This window comes from Colletotrichum fructicola (genome assembly GCF_000319635.2).
Source record: "Colletotrichum fructicola Nara gc5 chromosome Unknown KSG_Nara_v1_contig08, whole genome shotgun sequence".
In the NCBI taxonomy this organism is placed as follows: Eukaryota; Fungi; Ascomycota; class Sordariomycetes; order Glomerellales; family Glomerellaceae; genus Colletotrichum; species Colletotrichum fructicola.
In genome coordinates, this window is record NW_027094058.1 from 3,630,664 (window position 1) to 3,646,253 (window position 15,590).

The window sequence follows — 15,590 nt, forward strand, 5'->3', positions numbered from 1 at the left end:
CTCTTCTTATTCTGAACTGCATACTCGTCAACCAGGGACCAGCGGCAATGAATAAAGCGCCAAGTATGCTGTGCCTTGTCCGGAGACAACTCCCTCGTGGGTGAGCCCATACCACAACATATCTGTCCGAAGACCGAGTTAATACTGAGACACGTGAAATCGAGCTATTGCCCTTGAAACCTGCTTCATGACCTGCATACCAGTCTTTATATACCAATCAATGTCTTTCCAACCCCCACGTCTACAGTCACAAGCTTCCGACCATTACTCTTCAGAAAGTTTGGTCTCCAGACACATATAAACTCGACTGAAAGCGCAGACATTACTTCCCAGAGCAAGCAAGGGATGGTACGAGATATCTTCGGTTTAGGATCATTACTAGACCTCTGCTAAGTGCTCAATTATCAACGCCGACAACTACAGAAACCACCACTAATAGTATCACCAACGCCCGCTTCCCTTCTAATCTTCCATCACAATTACCATATTCTGCGTCGAATACGTCCGGGATAGAGACGAGTAACAGTGAATCAAACGGCAAGGTTTGGTTGAATTCGCCGCGGGACGCTCCCCTGATTTTGAGGCTCGTATCTAAACTCGTCCGTGATTCAAAGATTGAGCAGCGTCGCCAGCAAAGCAACAGCATCAGCATCCCACTTCATTGCTGTTGAATCTTAGTCAACTACGCAGGGGATGGGCTTTTAAACACCTGTCAGCGAGCACCGCGTCGACACGGAGACTCCAAACACGACCGCACCCTAAGCCGACACCTACACCAACTCAAGACGAAATTGTAGACATAACTCAATTGACATAAGCTCATATTAGGATATACAACCACCACATGATCCGATCCCAACAAAGGAAAGCCCAACCCAGCCATTACCACCCTCTTCCCATCTCTCATAAGATCAATATCTCGGAACCTCTTTTTAGTTGTCATAGTACCTCGGCTCGTTAAAGACGTGGTACCTGTGATCCCTGACGCCCTGTCCCTTGAACATGTCAGGGAACTTCCATCCCTGGGGCACGCTGTGCTCGCTGACGCGTCTATTCCTCGTCTCGTCACTCTGCGCCTCAATCTGCGCGACCTCGTCCTTGGACTTGGGGATGACGAACTTGGCGACCTGCAGCTCCGTGTCGGTGATGGTGCTGCGGCTGACGCGGGCGTAGCCGGTGCGCTTGAGGCCCTTGTAAAGGATGTACTCGCACCATCTGTCCCAGTCGGTGGGATCGACGTCGTGCATGCCGGAGAGCGGGCTGACGTAGGTGTTGTAGTTGCCCTGGAGGGGCTTGGTGACGAGGTAGGAGAGCAGGATGGACGGGTTTGTTGACTCGCCCATGAGCTTGGAGAGATACTCCGTTTGGAGACGGCGGTCCTCGGGGTCTTCTTCTTGTCCGGAGTGGAACACAAAGACGTCAACCTCCTGGCCGTAGACGTCAAGGGTGGCAGAGATGGCGGGAGCGAGCTCGCCGACGGGACTGGGCAGAAGGTGATGGGTTGACTTGAGAATGGGGAACTTAGAGAGGAGGGCGGATCCCCAGGTGTGCTTGTTGGGACCCGGGCCGTAGTCGACGTACATGCCGAGGTCTTCGGCAAGGAATTGGGTGGTGTCACGGTTGCCCATGATGATGCGCTGAAGGTCCGACTCGAGGAGACCGACAACGTCAATCTCGAGCTCCTTGATGAGGTCGCGCATGCGGTACTCAGAGGACCACATGTCGTTGTCGAGAGAGAAGTGAATGGTCCAGATGCCAGCCGTGAGGATGCGGTCCTCGGAGTGGTACGGCTTGTAGTCGTTGGTGGGGAATCGCATGAATGCCGCGGCGAGGAAGACAATATTGACGAAGAAGGCGGCAATGGTATTGTACTTCTTGTGTTGGGAGGGGGAGGAGCGGCTCTTGACGGGGCGGCGGGCCTGCGAGGAGGTGAGGTCAAAGACACCAGCACCGATGAGGATGAAGGTGGTCATCATGACCCAGTCAGTGTGCTCACGGACGAGAGGGCCACCGGGGACGAAGGCATAAGCGACGACCCAGACGTGGAAGAGAACCATGAAGTTGTAGATGAAAAAGCCCAGACCAAATGTCAGACCAGGGCTTCTCTTGGCAGCGTTGGAGAGAAAGGGGACGCTGAGACCCATGAGATAGAACGCAGTAGTGAGAGCGCCGTAGTATCCAAACCAATGGTGGTATGAGTTGAGGATAGCGGCACCAACACAGCCAATACCGTACGCGGTCCATGAGCTCATAAAGCCGGGTCGGTAAAGACCGACCAGGAGACCAGCGGTCATGGCGATGATGGTCATCCAGCCGTAGGTGTTGGCTGTGGGGCCGCGGATCGGGTAACCATCCCAGACCCAGAGGATCATGGTGCTGGTGTCAGACAGAAGCGAGTGGATACCGAAGAACAGACCACCAACACCAAAAGCAGCGAGCAGGGAAGAACCGCCCTTGGAGTCTTCAGGGTAGTCGCCGCGGGTCAGGGGTGCCTTTCGGGTAAACCTCAAACACGCAACCACAGCAATGGCAAAGCCAGTGGCATTCCAGCCACCGTTGGCAGCGTGCATGACGGGCCAGAGGGGGTTGTTCGTCCACCACATGAACTTGGCAGTGGACGAGGCGATCAGGCCAATTGTCCACGCCAGAATCTTGGACTCGAGGCGCGCTTGGTGCGCTCTCTCAGAGTGCCAAGTCGCAACCCAGCCGAGGCACGAGGTTGCCACGGCGAAACCAACGGTGAACAGGCGCTTCGCAGGGTCCAAAACCAGGTAGGCCAGCAGACCAACCAAGGAAATCAGGTGGACGAACCGCTGGTTGTTGATCACCAGCGAGCGAACCGAGCGGATTCCCAAAATGCCGGGCAGGATCGTGGACATGACAAAGGCCTCGTAGCCAGAGATGCCCATGTGCCACAGCGGGAAGTACCACACCAAAACACCCAGACTGGTCAACATGGACCAGAAGATGAAGCCGTGATAGACATCGGCAGCGGTATCGAGGGCCTCCGTCCAGGTAAAGCGCGCAGTCAGCACACCGGCGCTGGCCTTCTCTTTCCTGTGCGCACGTGAGCGATTGTCGGCATGCGAGCGCAGGGATGGGGGAACCTACTCCTTCTCGAGAACGGCAGAGGGGACAGACGACCGGTTTTCACTATTACAAGCCTTAGAAAGGGAGCCTCGAAGCGGATTTATTTGGTCTGCTGTACTGGTATGTACAAGACTATTTCGGGAGCCATTGGACGTACCCCTTGCTGGAACCCTTGACATCCCTGATCACCACCTCGAAGGTGTCGAAGTCGAGGGCCGTCACGGCGTCGAAAGCAACGTCGAAGAGGATGAGCGCCCATTCGAAGAAGGCGTAGATCGTGTAGGCTGGTTTCTGTTAGCAATTGGGCCTCAACGGGCGAGGAATCCAGGGATGCCCACCTCCCGCGACGCGGTGCACCTTGTGCTGGATGAAGAAGTAAATCAGCGGCACGAGGGTGCCGAAGAAGGAGTAGGCGATCGCCTTGCGGTACTTGATCGCCTTGGGGTTCGGCGGGCTCAGCGTGACGCAGCCAATGGTCCAGGGCAGCGATGCGACAATGTAGGAGATCATGAAAATGTCGTGCCAGTCGTGGTCGTCCGTGGAAGTGACATAGGTGAAGCCGCCGCACATAAAGGTGCGCAGGATGCCCATGGCAAAGGTGAACTTGGGCAGCGTCTGGCCCGGACGGCGGGTGAGCAGGTACCACAGGCTGACGAGGGCGAAGCGCGGGCCGGAGGTGATTGCGATGAAGAGCATGAAGAAGGACCGCTCGGGATACCGGTCGCCAATGGTCGCGGAGACGGAGGGGAACCACTCGTCCGGGTAGCCGTACCACTCATTCTGGACAATCTTGTGGAAGTGCAGGGAGACGCCGACGATGAATGCGCTAATGAAGGCAGCTGTTTGCGCGGGGAGAGGTCAGTCCAGCTGTTCTTGGGGTGGTGCGCCTGCTGTCGTCCCAAGGGCGCGGGCAGGCGACGAGAATTGTGCGCGCAGCAGCATCGCGACGAGGTTCCATCGCAAACCGGAAAATGGTCCGACTTACTGTAAGCTATGGCAGTGTGCGACCAGCTCACCCACTGGCCATTGAAGGTCAGCACGACGCCGCCGTCTTTGTCCTTGTACTTGGACGACATGGCGGAAGGGACAGCTCAAGCAAAACAAAGGGAAGAGAGGGTCATCCGGGTGATCCGGTGGTGGTGTTGTGTGTGTCGAGGGGAGGTGTGTGTGGGAGGTAAGGTGGCAGAGGTGGGAGAGGAAGGGAAGATGGGAATTTGGAGGGGAATGTGGAAGGGAAGGACCTAAGCAATAATAGTGGAATCGGTGCCTTGTGCCTCGGCGGGCCGATCGCGTGTTTGTGTCCGTTTGTCCCAGGCAGGCGCCTTATGGTTTGCAGCCAGCAGTAAGCAAGCAATGAGGTAGCAGCAGCAGCAGCAGCAGTGAAGTAACGCTGCGATGCGGCAAGTGCGGGCAGCATTAGCAATGACACCGCGGGCAGCGTGCGGCCCCCGGAGCATTCGGGGCGTCACAGTGGAGCTGCATGGCAGGGAAGGTGATGACAGAATGCACCGTGAACCACCGGCAGAAACCCACTGGAGCTCTGCTCTTTCGTGCGTGCTGCCCTGCTGTTTACCACCAAATGGCACCGAATGGCTCCAATGGCACCAAACGGGCGCTGCTTTGGGACAGGGAATGGCGGAGGCACTTTACGGTTTAGCGCCGCCGGGGAGCTTGGCACAAGGCTGAAAGATCCCAGAACCCAATCAGCTTCGACTCAAGAGCTCTTTCTGCCCCACACCGATAAAATTGGCCCCACTGGTTTGATGGGGCCCGTGCTCAGCCTCGCAACTTTTTTTTTTTTTCCAATGCTGGTCAAGCATTCGCAGATCTCGATCCCGATCTGCTTCATTTTCGTCAGGCGAGCAGCACTCGGTAGCCGACACCGACAGGCAAGGTCACCACCACCACCACTGCAGCCCGACCTCAACCTTCGAACTCGAACAAGATGGCCGTCGCCGAAAAGGCCCGCTTCTACTTGGAGCGTTCCGTTCCCCAATTGCGCGAGTGGGAGGAAAAGGAAATCTTCACAAAGGCAAGTCTACTCTCGTCCTCGCCCTCGACCTCGACAGACATCCAAGACATCTCACCCAAGACACCATCCTAACACACCCACCACAGGAAGAAATCCGCACAATCGTCCAGAAACGCAGCGACTTCGAACACCGCATCCTCGCCCCGCGCTCCGACCCCGCCGACTTCTCCTCCTATGCGAAATGGGAAACCTCCCTCGACGCCCTGCGCCAGAAGCGCTGCCGGCGCATGAAGGTCGGCCAGGTTAACTCCCAGCACGCCTCCCAGGCCCGCGTCCTCGCCATCTACGACCGCGCCGTCGCCCGCCACCCCTCCCGCAAGGACCTCTGGCTCGAGTACCTCGCCTACACCGAGGACGTCAAGGCCTCCAAGCGCTGGCGCCGCACCATGGCCGCCGCCCTGCGCATGATGCCCACCGACGCCGACCTGTGGATCCACGCCGGCCGCCGCTCCGCTAAGAACGGCGACATGGGCGGCGCAAGGGGGTACTTCATGCGCGGGTGCCGGTTCTGCACGACCGAGGGCACGCTGTGGATCGAGTATGCGCGCTGCGAGATGGAGTGGCTGGCCAAGATGGACGCGAAGCGCGGCAGCGGGAAGAAGAAGGATGCGAACCCCCTGGCGGGCGAGAAGATGGACGACGACGACGAGATCCGCTTTGGGGATGAGGAGGACGAGGAGAACGAGGAGGGTGACGACCTGCCCGTCCCCGGCAAGAAGGTCATCGACGAGGACGCCGCCGCGAAGCTCAAGAACAACCCGGCCATGGACGGCGCCATACCCATTGCCATCTTCGACATCTCCCGCAAGCAGTCCTTCTTCACCCCAGACGTCGCCGAGCGCTTCTTCGACATGTTCGCTACCTTCGCCAAGGTCTCGTGCCTCGAGAGGATCATCGCCCACGTCGTCGAGGCCATGCGCGCGCTCGACGCAGCCCACCCCGCGACGTGGAACTGCTACGTCCGCCTGCCGCTGGTCGGCTTCAGCCCCGATACGCCCGAGTTCCCGCTGGGTCTTCGCGAGGTGCTGTCCAGGCTAGGCAAGGGCCTGGACGAGACGTCGGACAAGGAGGTGCTGCGCAGCAAGAGCCTGGTGTGGATCCAGATGATCCTCCTCGTCGAGGACCTGGACGAGGGCATCAAGGCCGTGCTGGAGGCTACGAAGGGCAAGTTGCAGGCGTAAAATGTGCTGTATGGATATCGGGAAGAGAGAAATTGGCTATTGGTACAGAAAAGCAAAGGAAAACGGAAAAGCGGTGCTCGAAATGCGCATTTGACGGGAATAGACGGTGCGGAACCGACGCACCACCCTTGATACCACTTGCATACTCGACGTTAGCCCCTGATTGAACTGGTTTGAAGCAAACACGCTACGCCGCCGAGTAATTCGGAAACTTCTTGCCCTCCTCAACGGCCTTCTCCCACTCCCCGTCCTCGTCAAGCTCCTTCGCCATGCGAATCACCTCGTCCCACTCCTCCTTCGTAACCTTATTCACGCTGAGACGGCCCAGCTTGAGCAGCTGCATGTTCGCCAGCGGGCCCTTCGGCCCGACCTCCTTGAGCAGCGACAGCGGCACGATGCGCGGGAACTTGTGCTCGATCTTGACGTGCACGAGGCTCCATTTGCTGCCGTCGTGGGGCGCCGCGTCGTCGTAGTAGGGGTTGTCGTTGATGCACGCGTTCCCTTGCCATCGTCAGCTGCAGCTCGGAAACTGGGGAGGGGAGTACTTACAGTCGGGGGAGTGCTCCTTCACGATGCTGATGATGCCCACGATCCCCGGCTCCTTGCAGTTGGAGTGGTAGAAGAAGGCCTTGTCGCCCTTGCGCATGTCTCTGAGGTTATTCCTGGCCGCGTAGTTGCGAATACCTGCATCTTCAGTTATCAGTCTTTAAACGGAGGTGATAAAGAAGCTTACCCTCCCACCCCTCGGGCGTCTTCTTCGCCGCCAAATCGTCAACCGAGAACTTAATCTCATACCCATCCTCGATCCTCACATCCGGCTCCGACTTCATGAGCCAGTACCGCTCCTCCGGCGGATTCCTCCGCTCGGCGTCGGGGTTGACGTCCGGCACGGAAGCGGATGCGTCGCGGAGCGCTTTGAGCTCGTCCTTGGTCTTTCTCGGTGGTGCTTCTTTCTTGCCTGCGGCGGGTTTCTGTGGATGTGTCAGAAAATGAGTTGTAGTTCGTGGGGGTATGGGTGAAGCGCACCTTGGCCTTCTTTGCCGCTGGCTTCTTGGCCTCCTCGACCTTGGGTTCCGGTTCATCTTCCGGCTCGGCTTCAACGGCTTTCCTCTTGCGACCAGCGCCAGCTGCTTTCGAAGTCTTCTCTTCCGGTTGAGTTTTGGTTGTGGCCTCCTTCTTGGTTACTTTGGTCTTGGCGGGGGCCTTGCTCTTCCCAACGGACGTCTTCTTCTCATCCGCCGGCGCCGCAGCGCTCAGGCGCGTCGACGACCGGAGACTGCGTGTGACGGCAGGCATTGCAGTATTAATCCTGGGCAAAAACAATGAGTGATTCCCTGTCCTGTATCTCAATGGATGAAGGTATGAGATTATGGCAGGTAGTCCTTTTTTCTGGGTGTTTGATCCTCTCAATCGCGTTGACGAGATCAACTGCTTCATGCTCATGGGTGACGCGACGACGGGACGCACTGAGCGCACAGTGTCGCCAGATGAGAACTGTCACGGGCGCACGGCCCTGCACCCATTTTCCGAAACCCCTATTGATACGCGATTTTCAGGTTTTTTGCCCGCTACTACTTTTACTACGTCATAACGTGTTTAATTATATTAATTAATACCTTCTTTTTATCATTTTAACTATTATTATTATCTTTCGTTATATCTAGTTATATTAATTATATTAATTATATACTATAACTATTACTTTTTAATAAAGAGTAATAAAAATTACTTAAAGAACTATTATCAATATTATTTTTTAATAATTAAGCTATAATAGATCTAATATAATATTTTAAATAAATTATTTATACTTATTATAAAATATATTTAGTAATAAGAGATATATTAAAATCTTTTAATTAACTAAATAGTTTTAATAACTATAAGATAATACTAATGTATTAATAAGTAATCTTTAAACTATTCTATAATAAAGAGGATTATTATTGTAATAAGATATAAGATTTTTTTTATTAATAAGTTTAACTTATATATATTACTCTTCACTATTTTATATTATTTTTAGTTAATATAATAATAAAAAAGAAAACTAAACATATTACTTTTTAATATAATAATACTCAATATTCTCTATATTAATAATAGATTTATAATATGTATATTAATTAGTTTATTTTATTAATAAGAGTAATATAAATCATTATACTAAAACTAAATAAATAAGTTAGTTATTTAAAAAGATTTAATTATTTAAATAAAATATCTTTAAATAAAGCCAATAATTTTATACCTTCTTAATATTTATACTTAATAATCTACTTATTTATAAAGTTTATCTTAACTATATTAATATAGAGAGATTTTTATATTAAGTTAAGTACTTTATTTTATTTTTTATAAAACTATATCTTAAGCTTAACTTAATATTAATTATAAATAATATAAGTTAGTACTTTATTAAGAAGTTTAGAGATATATATAAAGATATTAATATCTTTTTAATATATTTATTATTGTATTTACTAAATTATAACTTTATTAAAGTATTCTTTAGTAATTTTAAAGTATATTTATATTATTAATTTATTTAATGTAAATAAATAGAAATAATAGATAAGTTATTTAAGTAGTTCTTCTTTAATGTAATAGTTATAGTTAGTTAATAGCTAACCTTAATTATAAACTACTTCTAATACTATAATAATATTATATTAGAAGAAGAGTTAAGTAAATTATAATCTTTAAAGTAAGTATTTTTAGTAAAAGACTATATTAATTTTATAATGTATTTTTATATTAACTTGTACTATATAAATTGTATATAAACTAAATATATAAAACTAAATTATAAGTTTCTTCTTTTTACTCTTTAAAATCTTAAAAACTTCTTATTCTTTATATTAATAGTAAAAAAAAAAGCTAAAAGTTAGTAATATATCTATAAGTAGAGTAATAGCTATAGATATATTAAAATATATTATATAAACTTATTAGTATTTATTATCCATATTATTTAAATATTATATGTATATATACTACATTAATAATATATAGGTATATATATATACCTCTATAGTAGTTAATCTATTTATAGAGGTATTATTAACTTAGTTAGCTACTTTATACTTATATTAATTAATTAGTAAAAGGTTTATATTACTATTTATAGAATAATAAATAATATTAATATTACTAAAGAAGGGAATAAAAGACTTACTATATAGCTTTATATACTTATTTAGTGTAAGGGGCTGACCCCTAGGCTTGTTCAACGTAGAGGTGCCGTCGATTGACTATTCTAAGCTGAAGAAGGAAGAAAGGACTTTACAGGGATAGGCGCCTAGCAGTGGTGAAGCACACCGGGGTTAGGCGGTATGCTACGGCGGAATAGTGGATCCGGCGGAGCCGGTTCTCGGTAGCTGCTCCGGCAAAGCCGGAGATCTCGGCCGGGCTCTAGCCCGTGACATTTAGTATATATTTTAAATAGCTTTAAGTAATATAAAAATATACTAGAAAGCTTAACATTCTTAGTTAAAAAGACCTATAAACTTAGTTTCATAATAATATTAAGCTTAAGAGTTTACTACTATATAGATTATACTTATTTAATAATAGTTTATTAATAAATAATATATATCTATAGTTTACATATTATAGATATATTAAGAGGGATATTAAATAATAATAATAACATAATAATATATATAATATACTCTATAGTTATATATATTATAAATAATAAATAACGTTAGTAAAGGACTTTAAGTTATAAATAACTAAAACTAACTTAAAGTTTTTTAAAAATAAAATATTTTAAACATAATTAAGTATATTATAAAGTAACTAACTTTAATTAGATATCTTAAAAAGCTAAAAATAGTAAAAATAACTTCTTAGAAGTTATTATATAACTAGTTAATAATATATTCTATTAATATTATATATATATAACTTTTATACTATATTAGATCTCTTAATCTATACATTAAACTAGATTATATTAATATTAGTATATACTTACTAACTAGAAGTATTTTATATTAATAAGATTAGCTCTTAGATATAAATATAATACTAAAAATTATATTAATAAGACTTAATTGTAAGGGGCTGGCCCCTAGGCTTGTTCAACGTAGAGGTGCCGTCGATTGACTATTCTAAGCTGAAGAAGGAAGAAAGGACTTTACAGGGATAGGCACCTAACAGCGGTGAAGCAGGCCGGGTTAGGCGGCGTACTGCGGCAGAATAGTGGGTCCAACGGAGCCGGATCTCGGTAACTGCTCCGGCGAAGCCGGAGATATCAATCCGGGCTCTAGCCCGTGACATCACCCCCCCGCTCCCCTCCGGCGGCGCGCCCGCGGCGCTAAGGCTGGGTCTCCATCGTGCTCCATCGCAGAGCCATAACGGCGTTCGTAAGCCTCCATTGCTTCTGTCCCCTGGAGCGTCTCGACAGGCTCCCAGGTCCTCTCTGTATATCCTTCCCACTTAACCAGAACTTCGCGGCGTCGCCCGCGCCCTCGACGCTTCCAGGTAGCAGCGTCGATACTCTCTACACTCCAGGTCTCTTCGCCTTCATCGTCTATAATTGGTGGCGGCTGCTCGTCATCTAACGTTTGACCAGGTAAGGGGTCGTTACCTGCGCGCTTCAGGATATCCACATGGAAGCGTGGGTATATGGCTGCCGGTACATCAAGCTCTACCACGTATGGTGAGATGACTTTCGTAACTGTGTACTTGTGGTGTAACCAATCCAGTTTCTTGCAAGGCCTAGGGGATCTGTAATGCCCCATGTGAAGCCAGACTTTGTCGCCTACTTCTAGTCTCTCTGTAGGCTGGCGCTTCCTATTAGCCAGCTCCTCGTAGCGTTGCTGTGTTGAGGCGAGGGTCGATTGGGCCATATCCATCACATCTTGAAGCCTTGTTACCAACTTGCGGGCTTGGCCCTCACGGGTGCCTTCAGAGCTTGCTGGGTCTGCTTCCTTGACCTTAATAGGCTCTGGGTTGTATCCATGCTCTAGGAAGAAGCTACTCATCCCAATAGCGCTATTATCGCGGCTACAAAGCGCTAGCTGAGCTGCTGGAAGGTTACATGCCCAGTCCTTCTGTGAGTAGGTGACGTAGTTACGTAGGTAGGCCTGGATCTCCTGGTTCATCCTCTCTGGGCCTCCATCAGTCTGCGGGTGGTAGGCAGTGCTAAGCCGCTGCTCTATTCCTAACAGCTTACAGAACTGCCGCCAAAAGCGGCTTGTCCAGTTACTTCCCCTATCGCTCACAATCGATGTAGGGACGCCGTGGAAGCGGAAGTGGCAGCTCAGGAATCGTTCAGCGCAGGCTTCGGCTTCCATACTTTGCATAGCTTCGAGGGTTACGCCTTTACCTAGCCGGTCGATAATTACCCAAAGGAACCTCTCGTTCTTATCTGTAGGGGGTAGATCTGTGATGAAATCCATAGCAAGATCGCTCCGTATACGCTGTGGTATCGGCAGTGGCTTTAGGAGTCCCTTGCGGCGTTCTCTCCAGATATGACTTCGCCCACAACCATCGCAGTTACGGCAGAAACGCCGTACTAACTGCGACTGGCCAGGCCAGTAGAAGCGTCTGCTGACTAGCGCGAGGGTATTATCTCTACCAGGGTGGCCACTAAGCACTGAGTCGTGGATACTTTGGACGATACGAGTACGTAGCGTGTTCGCCTCCCTATCCAGGTCTTCGCTACCTGGTACCCAGATCCGATCTCTGAATAGCAGTCGGTTACCGTTATCGATCTCGCACTCAGCAATCTGAACCTTTAGCTTGAGGCTAGGTGGGAAGCTTCTTTCTCGTTGTTTCACAGCAGTATAGGCCCGCTGGTAGACTTCGTCTCCTGCTTGGGTCTGATCCCAGAGCTGCTGTAGTTCTTTATCGTCGGTAAATACAAGCATCGCTGGTGCTACCTCTACACGTCGTGTACGCGTTGAGGGAAGGGCTACTTCGGGAAGAAGCTGGAGAATCCGGCCTTGTTCGCGCTCGTCTTCTAGGGACGTAGGTACGTCTTGTTCACGTCTAGAGAGTGCGTCTGGCACTACCGCTTCGCTTCCTGGGCGGTACTGTATCTCAAAGTTATACTGAGATAGCTCCTCTGCCCATCGGCTTTGTCGTTCCGTGAGCTTCTGTTTCTGCATAAAGTACTTGAGGTTCCTATGGTCGGATAGGATCTTAAAGCTCTCAACGCTCTGTAGCTCTGCCCTCCATTCTCGCAGGCAGCTCATAATAGCTAACATCTCCTTATCGTGGATTGGGTAGTTGAACTGGGCGGCATTCAGCCGCTGCGAGTGGTATGCTACTGCGTGACGTCTTCCGTGCTCGTCTTCTTGCGATAGTACTCCCCCAAGAGCGAAGCCTGAGCAGTCAGCCTCAACGTAGGTTGTAAGCTCAGGGTCTAGTTGGTGTAAGACAGGCTTTGCTGCAAAGATCCTTTTTAGCTCTTGGAATGCTGCTTCTTGTTCCTTACCCCAGCAGAATGGGGCACCCTTCTTCGTAAGGGCTATAAGGGGCCCAGCGATGTTTGAGTACGCTGGGATAAAGATCCGGTAGTAGTTTGCAAATCCTAAAAAGCTCCGGACTCCTTTAACTGTCTTTGGCGCAGCCCATTCCTTAATTGCTCTTAATTTCTCAGGGTCGCAGGAGATGCCTATACCAGCTGTAACAATAAACCCAAGATACTTAACGGTCTTCACAGAAAACGCGCACTTATGCGGGTCCAGCCGGAGGCCAGCATCAGCTAACTTGCGGAGGACTAGCCGGACCTTCGCTTCGTGGTCCTTTTGTGACCCATTTGAGTAGATCAGTACGTCGTCCATATACGCCGTCGCAAAGTCGTCAAGGTATTCTCGAAGTACGCCATTAATATACCGCTGGAACGTGGCGGGGGCTCCTGTGAGGCCAAAGGGGACGACTAGCCACTCGAATAGTCCATATCTGGTCCGAAATGCTGTCTTATGCTCCTCCCCTTCTGCAATTCTAATCTTATGGAACGCTGCTACTACGTCCAGTTTCGTAAACCACCTTGCAGCGCTAATAGTCCGTAGTGTTTCCCGAATCAAGGGGAGGGGGTATCGGTCGCGCTTAGTGAGTTCGTTGAGGGCGCGGTAGTCAACACAAAAGCGTATCCCTCCTCCTGGTTTCCGTACGAACAGTACTGGGGCTGATGCTTCGGAGCTGCTAGCGCGGATGAAGCCCTTGTCTAGTAGGTCTCGCAGGGTCTTCCGGAGGACGAGGAGCTCTTCTCGTGACATCCCATAGAGCGGGCCCCATGGTAGTACAGCCTCGTTGCCCTTACTGTCCTGCTTGATAGGGATCTCGTGGTCGACCCCGGGGCGATGTGGTGGGAGGTTAGCAGCCTCATCGGGTTGGAATAGCTCGCGAAATTCAGCTAGAACAGCTGGCGGAAGGAGAGCCTTAAGGTCTGCTTTCTCTGTCTTCTTCGCGAGGGCTTTCTGTATGTCTGCCAGGCTAATAGCCCGCACTTCATATGCTGCAGTTTCTCCAGTTTGTCGTTGCGCCCTCTTGTAGAGCGTTGTAAAGGGGGCTCCTGGGAGGAGTCGAGCAGTTCTAATCTGGCGTATTCGTTCTGGCTCTTCCTCGCCTTTCAGTCGTAAGTCTACACCACCTCTCCTATGACGTATCTGTTGCGCAGAAGCGTCATATACGACGCAGTTCCGTTCCATCCACGGTTTCCCAAGGAAGAGGTCATCCCCAAGACCGCGGACAGTATACGCAAAGATCTTCTCATCATAGCCACATAGCTCTAGGTTAAAGACAACTACACCTGTCGCTTTCGTGGCGCCTGTAGCGTCGCTGAAGCTGCCTAGTATCCGCTCTGAGCGGTCTACTATTGGTAGGCGCAGCCTGCGGGCGAGGTCATGGTCGACAAGGGCGTATAGGTCGCACCCAGTGTCTACCAGGGCGTCTGCTTGAGTGCCCTTATGTATGCGGGCAGTGATCACTGCTGATTTGCTGCTCATGCGATGCTTGAACTGCTTCCATTCGATGATATCACTAGGCTTTGCCTCCAACGCCCGACTTTGCGTTGGAGTTACTCTTTTCCCGAGCTCTCTTCAGCCTCAGAGCTTCCCAGCTCCTCTGTGGCACTATCGTTGCTGCTCTCTTCTGACTTCTTGGCTTTCTTGACCTTCTTGATCTTCTTTGGCCCTGGACGCTTTGGCTTAGTGCACCGTGTAGCGATATGGCCGATGTTGTTACAGTTATAGCAACGCCGACTATCCTTCTGCGGTTGTTCACTACCCTCGGACTCAGACGAGGGGGAGTAGCGTCTGCGGCGCTGCGGTTCCGGAGCTCCCTTCTTGTTCCTCGCGCGGCTTACGCCGGTCATCACCACATCACCATCGTTGTCGTGGTGCCTGCTTGCTTCGGGGGCTCTAGGGTAGTACGAGCTGCTTCTGCGCGTTGTAGCTGGAAGCCTCTCCAGCCTTGCGGCTACGTCTTGTACCCGCATGAGCCATCCATGGTAGTTATCGACCGGAAGGTCGACAGTAACGAGGGCTCGTTGGAGCCGCGTACTAAGTGCTCCCTCGAGGAGGGTTATCTTCGCCTGGTCTGCCCAACTAGCCCCCCCAGCTTCTGACAATACTCTCTCGTATCGGGGAAGAAAGGAGGCGAGGGATTGGTCGTCCCGCTGACGGATCGTTCGCAGCGTAGCAGCTGCGCGGGAGGCAGCACTTGGGTCCTTGTACGTACGGTCCAAGTACCTCATGAACTCAGAGGGGTCTCGCTCGCCCCCGGGGCCTCCGGCGGCGTAGAAAGTAGCAACAACTTGCTGAGGGTCAACGTCGAGTCGTGAGTTGATATAGTACCAAACCTCGGCGTTACCCCCCATAAGTCCTGCATCTAGGGTTGTCTTATCGCGCATTTGCTGAGACCACGCTGGGTAGTCTTTGCGCCTTCCCGTGAACTTCGGGGGATTCGGTAGGGGCTTTCTCCGCCCTTCGGCTACCATTACTGTATCGTCACTCGGAGCCTGTATAGTCGTATCGGCTGTGGACGGGGTCGGTACGCTACTCGTAAGCGGCGTAGGGGTTGCTCTATCCGGTGACATAAGCCCATTCAGAGCTGTCAAGAGCTGCGTCATCTGGGCCGTCTGCTGGGCCATTTGGTCCTGAAGAGGACGTATGCTTGCGTTAACCGCTTCGTTGATCCGGCGGTCAATCTCGGCGTTCATCGCGTCGTTTGCGCTACCCTCTGGCGAATCCATCGTGTCGCTCTCGTGAGGTTTCGCGTAGCGTCTTCTGTTGTTGAGCTTAGAATATGTAAGGGGCTGGCCCCTAGGC

The 15,590-nt window shown here is 50.3% G+C and overlaps 4 protein-coding genes across 4 annotated transcripts; 1 reads left to right on the forward strand and 3 right to left on the reverse strand.

The window, feature by feature from the left end:
* Nucleotides 1-932: 932 nt before the first annotated feature.
* Nucleotides 933-4,166, reverse strand: cwh43 (the record flags this gene model as incomplete). The annotated part of the gene is made up of 5 exons (XM_032024897.1): nucleotides 933-3,057; nucleotides 3,112-3,153; nucleotides 3,248-3,374; nucleotides 3,429-3,929; nucleotides 4,076-4,166. 5 exons carry the CDS (start codon nucleotides 4,164-4,166, stop codon nucleotides 933-935), a joined length of 2,886 nt encoding a protein of 961 aa, XP_031878453.1.
* Nucleotides 4,167-5,035: 869 nt separating this feature from the next.
* Nucleotides 5,036-6,303, forward strand: UTP6 (U3 small nucleolar RNA-associated protein 6; the record flags this gene model as incomplete). The annotated part of the gene is made up of 2 exons (XM_032024898.1): nucleotides 5,036-5,126; nucleotides 5,213-6,303. 2 exons carry the CDS (start codon nucleotides 5,036-5,038, stop codon nucleotides 6,301-6,303), a joined length of 1,182 nt encoding a protein of 393 aa, XP_031878530.1.
* A 187-nt stretch (nucleotides 6,304-6,490) lies between these two features.
* THYN1 (Thymocyte nuclear protein 1) lies at nucleotides 6,491-7,599 on the reverse strand (the record flags this gene model as incomplete). The annotated part of the gene is made up of 4 exons (XM_032024899.1): nucleotides 6,491-6,804; nucleotides 6,853-6,987; nucleotides 7,037-7,274; nucleotides 7,330-7,599. The coding sequence occupies 4 exons, from the start codon at nucleotides 7,597-7,599 to the stop codon at nucleotides 6,491-6,493; spliced, it is 957 nt and encodes a 318-aa protein (XP_031878514.1).
* A 2,990-nt stretch (nucleotides 7,600-10,589) lies between these two features.
* Tf2-6-9 (Transposon Tf2-6 polyprotein) lies at nucleotides 10,590-15,514 on the reverse strand (the record flags this gene model as incomplete). The annotated part of the gene is made up of 3 exons (XM_066153035.1): nucleotides 10,590-10,843; nucleotides 10,901-14,301; nucleotides 14,343-15,514. 3 exons carry the CDS (start codon nucleotides 15,512-15,514, stop codon nucleotides 10,590-10,592), a joined length of 4,827 nt encoding a protein of 1,608 aa, XP_066007628.1.
* Nucleotides 15,515-15,590: the final 76 nt, after the last annotated feature.